General features: G+C 46.7%; 1 protein-coding gene across 1 annotated transcript in view; it reads right to left on the bottom strand.

Moving 5' to 3' along the window:
• LOC108800068 (eukaryotic peptide chain release factor GTP-binding subunit ERF3A) overlaps nt 1–8503 on the bottom strand; it is a 219248-nt gene that overhangs the window by 104167 nt on the left and 106578 nt on the right. Inside the window, exon 12 of the mRNA XM_018572010.1 lies at nt 6441–6595. Within this exon, the coding sequence (XP_018427512.1) occupies nt 6441–6595 (155 nt within the window). The remainder of the gene's footprint in view (nt 1–6440; nt 6596–8503) is intronic.

Consider the following 8503-nt stretch of genomic DNA (forward strand, 5'->3'; position numbering starts at 1 on the left):
GCACCCTGGAGAGGGGCAAGAGAGAGGGGAAAGCACTAAAGAGGGAAGGATCCCAGACCCCCCCCGCCCCCCCCCCCTCCCCCAAGGAGTGTTCTCGGGAGGGTAAGGTTGATCGGGACAAGCATACTGTATTATACTTGGGAAGAGGGAGAAGCTCCCCCATCAGGAGCGGAGGACTCCCCAGGAAGCATTGTAAGGACTCCCCTTTGTATTATGCCACATGTAGGTCAGGTCCTCCATGCGACATCTCATTGACTTTAGAGTACCACAATTGCATAGGAGACTGCGTTTGGCCCCAGTTGAGGGGGATGCAGGCCCTGGCAGAGTTAAGGAGATGTCGTGAAAGGGAGTTTTTATAATTAACCCGTGAAAGGGAGTTTTTATAATTAACCCTAGAGGTTTTGTAGTAGAAAACATGCAGGGGAGTATTCCGGGCCACCCACGACCAATCTATTGATGGTGTCCCGAACCGAGACTCAGAAGGAATGCAAGTATAGTTCTACTTTAGAGGGGCAGATGCTGTTAACCTAGCAAAGAAAAAAAAAAAAGAAAAAAATCCTACGTTCACTTTGATTACCCAATCATATGAAAGGTGAATTAACTTGTGGGTTTTGAAAGCTAGAGATACATCCTAAAAAACAAAGTATTTAGGAAGCATCAATTACTTCCAGCTCCAACTCCCCTAGCAGGAGTGGCCTCCAAAATGCAGCCACTACTCTATAAAATGACACTTGAAAATAGTTTGCAAGTGTCACTGAGTAACAACAATGAATCGATGGTTTCATTGCATCTAGCATTTCATTCAGATGTAAATCAAAGGTGTGACCATTGATCTGCACCTGACATCACAAAGATTATTTTTTTTTTAATTTATAAAGGTTTTTTTTTTAAATTTATATTTAACCCCCTTAATAACCCTTAGTAAGCCCTAACACATTAATTCCCTCAGCTATTTGTTCTGTTTTTATTTCTAACTTTTAACCATTAATTTTATTGTTTTTATTCATTTAGATCCTTTTTTTTTTCAGTGCTGCATAACAGAAAAAAAAAATAAACCCCCAGAAGACTGGAAAATCACAGGACACAGGGAGTTCTTTCTGGAATCAATGGTTATGCAGCTCCTTCAGGCAATTGGACACAGGCAAATCAAAGTGTGTAACTATCTGTTTTGTACCAAAAAGTACTACTAAGTTTATCACAGAAAACAGAGGGGATGACCAAAAGGCAACACAGCAACAATGGCCTGTGAAATACACAAACAAGCACCAACAAGCACCAACAGGGAATTATAATAGATAAAGCCAACAATTTAGAGAGCCGCCTAAATCATTTGGAGACAGAAGCTGGCATCTGCTGAGACTTAAAGTAGTATGACTCCTTTCCATGCCACCAACGTAAGGCTACAGGTGCCCATACACTTTACAATTATCTGCAGATTTTCTGTGGTCAGATGGAAAAAGTGCAACAGATTGGCCCAGGTGGAGATTACTCCATCCACACAGTTAAGTGTAGATGGAGGAATCTGTTGCACCTTTTCCATCTGACCATAGAAAATCTGCAGATAAGGTGTATGGCCAGCTTTACAGTGGAACACAACCGTTTCCAGCTGGCCAAGTCACTAAGGGCTAGTTCACACCAGCCACAGTGCGTTTCCTGGCCTGATTCTGGCTGGATTCTTGACCCTTGAAGTGAATGGCACCGCTCCCACGCCCTCTAGCCGCAATGCGAGGCACATCAATGCCTGCGTTCCGGCCAGAAAAAAATAGGATTTTGGTACTCACCGTAAAATCCTTTTCTCTCCGTTCATTGAAGGACACAGGGAACAGGACGGAGCGGCAGGCGCCAGGGGACGTCCGCCACTAAGCGAACCACATCTGCGTACCACGCCCTCCTCGGCCAATCCGGAGCCACGAGGATGACCGAGACGCCTTCCACAGAAGACGCGGCAACAGATACAGTGGAGGGAACGCGTAAATCAGACCGTAGCAATCCCACGGCGCCACCAGGGCGTTCACCGCATCCGCCCAAGGATCCTGGCCACGAACGCCGATTGAAGCGAGACGCCAGGAGATCCACGTCCGGGAATCCCCAGCGAAGACAGAGCTGGTGAAACACCTCCGGATGTAGCATCCATTCCCTCGGGTCCACTGACTGGCGACTGAGATAGTCGGCCTGCCAATTTTCCACGCCCGGAATGCACACGGCTGAGAGAGCCGGAACATGCACCTACGCCCAAGATAGAATTCTTTCCACTTCCCGAGCCGCGGCCACACTTCTTGTGCCGCCCTGATGGTTGACGTACGCCACGGCCGTGGCGTTGTCAGAGGGCCACTGGGCGGCCTGGGAAGGCGTCGGCCTGTTGAACTTCTCGCCCTTCTCAGAGGGCGGAGGTGGACGAAAAAGCCGCTTGTGAGCGGAAAAGGAAGGACCAGGCTTCCGCCGCTGAGGATGTGGGAGAGGTCCCTGAAGAGAGGCCGCAGCCCTCACAGGGCACTGCGGTTAGTTTGTCCCCACAATCCATGTCCCCGGCAAATATATGCCAAACCAGAGCCCCAGGCAAGGAAAGAGACCCCGGCAGGCACCGCCCCCGTCCCTAGGCCTTTTGCCGCAGTTGCCCCTAGCAACAGACCCGCAGGCAGACGACCCTCCTACAGTACCCGAACTCCCGGTGTCCCAGTGCGTCCTCAACCGACCGCGTCCCAGCGTGAAAGACCGATCTGGCCGGGTGACACGCAAGTAAAGGGACCGGGAAGCGGCGCACCGGAAGTGACGTCAGACCGAGGGCGCACGCGCCCACACCAAAGATGGCGGCCGTGGCCTCCGAGAAGGCCGCAAACGAAGCCGGGGGCTCGATTAGCGGCCCCCGCGAACGGAACCGAGCGGCCAGCAGCGCCAGAGGCCCCAAGCCTCCGCCAGCACCAGGACCTCAGCCCGACCCCGAAACACCCCAGGAGCACCACCTCCCCTAGGCTGTGATTGGTCTTTAGTTTTTTTGTGCCTAGCGTCCTTCTCCTGCAGGTGGCGAAATTACACTACAGTACATGATCTCTGATCTGTTCCCTGTGTCCTTCAATGAACGGGAGAGAAAATAGTGCTTGCAGCATTTTTGCTGACCGGACCGCAGGCTTTGATGTGCCTTGTGTTCTTATGGGGCCAATTGCATTGCGGCCGGAGGGCGTGGCTACGGTGCCATTGATTTCAATGCACCGCCAAGCCCCCTCCTGCCCCACAACAAAAAGTGAGACCGGCCGCAATGTGATCCAGTGCGTTCCAGCCAGAATCGGCCGAAACGCATTGTGGCTGGTGTAAACTAGTCCTAATCCTTATGTTGGTGGCTTTCTCCCTTCTGTTATAAGTTCATGGTCGCTTTAGCGACCATGAACTTATATCAGAACTGTCCCCTATAAAATAATAGCTATCAGCGGCTTGCTATTAACCAAAAATATTGGTTTAATATTGATTTGACAAACATTTGCACAGGACCTACAAAATTAGGAGCACCATCTTTTTATTCTACTGGGTCTGTGCTTTCAGAAGATATATGGTTAGGGGGGTCTTTTACAAACGCTAGCAACGCAGCAATAGAAAATCAAAACAATGGGAAAAATTGCAGAAATGGTGTGGCCAGCTGAGGTTAAATGCGGTCCGGGAGACGTGGCAGTGAAAGGGTTACAATTTAAGCATTTTTTTTTTACCTTAATGCATTTTCTGCATTAGGGTAAATAAAGTAGAAGAAAAGAGGTTTGATAGGAGGCCCTATACAACTAGGGCCTCCTAGTTGTAAATATATTTAAAGAAAAAAAGAAAACAAAAAAAACCCCAAAAGCTTTAATATATTACTTTAAACATCCAACTGGTAGAACTTGATAAAAATGTGAACTGAGGACCAGGTGACAGCCTCCCGGATTTGGGATACTGAAGCCTGATGGTATAGGGCCCAAGAAGCACTGCTTCTAGTAGAGTGTGCCTTGATCAGTAAGGTGGATACACACACACACACACGCACACACACACACGTAACCTTTGGTTCAAAGGCCTGAGCGAAAGTTTAAAGAATCCACCTAGAGATAGTGGAACAAGAAGCCTGTTGCTCTCCCAAGGGGTATCCTTGAGGGAGTCAGACTTGCGAATAAAAGCTGTAGCAGAAAAAAACCTAATTAAAACAGTGGAGAGAAACTTGTTTAGGATGCTTTTGTCCAGGACATAACGATGGCTAAATAATGTCCTTAAGGTAGAAGGTAGTGACCACCTTAGGAGAAAGGAATGTCTCAGCACTACCTTATCCTTGTGGATGACCAGAAAAAGCTCTTTACAAGTCAGTGCCACCAATTAAGAAAACAGACCTAGCAGAAATGATGGTGACAAGAAAGGCCACCTTGCAAGAAAGTGTACAAAAGGCAACTGGTCTCTTGAAGAGAAATCACCAAGGCAGAAATGTTACCGTTGATGGTACTCAAGGCTAAACACTGGTCTAGGCCAGACTGGAGGAAAGTTAAGATGTGTCCCACTGAGTATTTCCTGGGATGGAACTTCCCTCACTTTGCACCAAGTGAAATAAACCTCCAGTTGCAATGGTAGACCTTGGCGGGAGGTCAATTTCCTAGCTTTCAGGAGCATAGGAATGATAGCATCCAAAAAGACCTCTGTCCTTATGGACCAGGGCTTCAACAGCCAGGCTAATAAAGCCAGCATCCAAGAAGCAGGGTGGAATACCAGTCCTTGGGACAGGAGGTCTGGACAATTCAGAAGTGTCCAGAGTCCACATTGAATAGGTCTGTGTACCACAGTCTCCTGGGCCAGTTGGGAGTATTGAGGGTCACCAAAATGCCGTCCGTCTCGATCCAGTGAAAGGCCAAGGAGGAAAGGCATAGTTCAAGCTGAACTGATTCCAGGGAGTCACCAAGACATCTACTTAAAAGACACAAGGATCCCTGATCCTAGTGACAAACATGTCCAGTTTGTTGTTGAACATAGATGCCAGGATGTCAACATTCAGCATCCCCCATGTGTGACAAGGGCCTCCAAACACCACAGGACAAAGCAAGTATTCCAGATTCCAGACGCTGACGACTAAGTCTACCTGCCAATTTTTCATGCCTGGAATGTATACAGCAGACAGGGTGAGGGCGTGAAGTTCTGCCCAAGCCAGAATCAGGTTGATTTCTCAGAGCTGTGCAACTTCTGGTGCCTATCTGATGTTTTATGTAAGCCACAGCCTTGGCAATGACTGGCTACATCCTTGTTGGGTGACCTGTAATTGAGGGGTCCAGCATTGAAGGAACAGCCAAATTGTCCTAGCATATTGTAGATATACTTTGGTACTGGCAGCAAAAGTGGAATATTCAATGTCTTCTTAGCAGGGGGTCCTTTATTGCAGTGTTCCCCAACCCCCGGTCCGCGGATCAAATGGTACCGGGCCGCACAGTCTCAGTGCGGTCCGGTCATGCAATATATTGCAGTGCACGGTCCCGGTGTTCGAACACCGGGGTCCCGCACTGCCGACGGGCTTCACAGTGAGGGGGCGGGTCCTGTGACTCACCTCCCCTCCCGGCCGCGTCTATAGTAACAGGCTGCGGGAGGGGAGGTGAGTCACAGGAGACGGACGTGTGTGTGTGTGTCACACGCCCCGCCCCCTGCAGTGAATGCAAACATCGACACATGGCTGCTGCTCCTGGAAGGGTGAGTCTGAGCGGGGGAAGGGGGTGTCTTACATCATGTCATTAGACGTGGATTATAATGGGGAATATTACACTGTAATGTTCCCTATTATAATCTATTTCTCTGTTGTGTACTGCTATTTTATGTAATTAGACAAATGGATTATAATGGGGAATATTACACTGCAATGTTCCCTATTATAATCTATTTCTCTGTTATGTACTGCTATTTTATGTAATTAGAAAAGTGGATTATAATGGGGAATATTACACTCTAATGTTCCCTATTATAATCTATATCTCTGATGTGTACTGCTATTTTATGTAATTAGACAAATGGATTATAATGGGGAATATTACACTGTAATGTTCCCTATTATAATCTATTTCTGATTAAATGATTACAGGTAGGCATGTGGTCTATCAAAGTTTGAGACTACTTTAGAATGTGTGACCAGTGACGTGGTCACACATTTTAACGTAATCTCGCCCAGTTTTTCGGTGGTGGAATAGGTGAAGAATTCCAACGCTTTCATTTTTTGGTGTAACTGTATTTTATTTTGAAGGCATTTTTAAATACAATTAAAATTATTAAATCAAAACAATCTAAAATATAAACAATCAACGTCCCCCCCTCAGCGGGCCACGGTAAAATTATCAAACTTTGACCGGTCCGCAGCAATAAAAAGGTTGGGGAGCACTGCTTTATTGTACAAATTTTAATGACAATTTCAACTAAAATAATGTACACAATGTTGTTTCATGCAGTTATTTTGCAGGTACCTGTCGATGCTCCAGTTCACTGTCGGATCATCCATCTTGTTAACAAGAACTATTAAATGTTTTACACCAGCTGTTTTTGCCAACATAGCATGCTCTCTGGTCTGACCTCCTTTTTCAAAGCCAGTCTCAAATTCACCTTTCCGTGCAGAAATTACCTGGAATAGAAATACAAGTTAAGAATACACTGATGGAAAACAAAAGATAAAAAGGGGGGACAAAGATAACACAGCACTTGTGGTTACTTTACTATGGATTATATTGCTGCCTACTGGAATCTAGGCAAAACGGTCATCTCCTAACAGGCTGCAACTGTTCCCTCACTAAGCTTGCTCAGTTGTAGCAAGCAGTTGCAAGATCAAAACTACACTAAGTGTAAACAATAAAAACTGCACCAATGGCAACGTGCACATCAAAAAAAAATTAGGAGACGAAGCTGTGTTATTTAATGAAAATCAGAGAAAAGGATTTTACAGTGAGTAGCTAAATGTTTTTTTAAATAGTTCACACAGCACTAGATTCTTTACAATGGGATGTCCACATGCAGATCCTTCAGAGGGACAGTCACACACCAACAACAGCAATATGATTAAATTGTCTCAAATAGGTGTTTACTAGGGATGCACCGATACTAGTATAGGTGCCGAGTATTTGTATTTGAGTACTTGTACTCGCTCAAATGCTCCGATGCCTAGCCCGATACTTCTGGTATCAGGAAGCCGGGCAGCTCGTCATTACACGTTGCCCGGCTTCCTGATTTGTGGGGAAGCCGGCTTCATGCTCCCTCATGACGAGGGAACATGGAGGCAGCTTCCCAGCCAATCAGGAAGCCGGCCGGCGCCTCATTACACAGCGCCCGGCTTCCTGATTGGCCAGAAAGCCGGCTCCATGCTTTCTCGTCAACATGTGACGAGAAGCATGGGGACGGCTTCCCAGCCCAGCGGGAAGCCGGGTGGCGAGTCTTTACACGCCGTCCCGGCTTTCCCGGCTAATCAGGAAGCCAGGTGGTCATTACACGCCACCTGGCTTCCTGAATGGGACTTCTGGTACTCGGTATTGGCGAGTACCGAAAATAAAATATTGGTACTCGATACCAAAATACCGATATCGGTGCATCCCTAGTGTTTACATTGCCTGTAACGGTGCTGAGCTGCTTCCCTTCTGCTATGAAAACACAGGTAGGTAACTTGGCACATAGGCCCTTTAACCCTTTCGCTGCCAAGCCCTCCGGAACATTTTGCAATTTTTCCCATTGATTTGATTTTCAATTGCTGCGTTGCTAGCGTTTGTAAAGGACCCCCCAAACCATATATTTTCTGAAAGCACAGGCCCGGTAGAATAAAAAGACGGTCCTACTAAATTTGTAGGCCCGGCGATAATTGCAGCGCATGTGCATGGCGTACACCACAATATAGTGCACGTGTATGTTATGTGTGTGGGGGGAGCGGGTTTGTGGGTTTTTTTTATTAGTTCATTTTTTTTTTACAGATTTTATTTATTTCTTAATGTTTTTTTAATTTTTAATAATTGTTTTTTTTACTGTTGGGGGGCTTTGGGGAAATACGGGGTCTAAACAGACCCCTGACATTTCCCTTTTGAAATAGAAAAAGAAATTGAGAACACGGAGTCCTCAATTTATTTTTCTGCAGCCTCAGCACTGTGAATGGGAAGCACTTAGTACAGAGTCTTCCCATTCATTCAAAGACTACTGATAGTAAATATTTTACTATCAAGCAATCTCTGAATGGGGAGGAGCCTCTGTAGTGAGTGCTTATCCCCATTGAGGAAAACAGGATGTAAATCACATCCTGTTCATTAATAACTGGGGACACATAGTACTATGTGTCCCCCAGTTATTTGCAAACACTGGAGTGATCGTCTGATCACTCCGGTGTTTGCTCTGCACACAGAGGACCGATAAATATCAATGATATTTACCGATCCTCTGCTAGGTTACGCACACAGCCGCTGTCATCGCATGAAACTGGCAGGATGACAGCGGCTGCTCTCTCCTCCCAGCTCTCACATGCCGCTCGATCATCGTGACAGAGCGGCTCGCCCCCTCG

Source organism: Nanorana parkeri, unplaced genomic scaffold (genome assembly GCF_000935625.1).
Source record: "Nanorana parkeri isolate BGI_ZX_2015 unplaced genomic scaffold, ASM93562v1 scaffold1899, whole genome shotgun sequence".
Lineage (NCBI taxonomy): Eukaryota > Metazoa > Chordata > Amphibia > Anura > Dicroglossidae > Nanorana > Nanorana parkeri.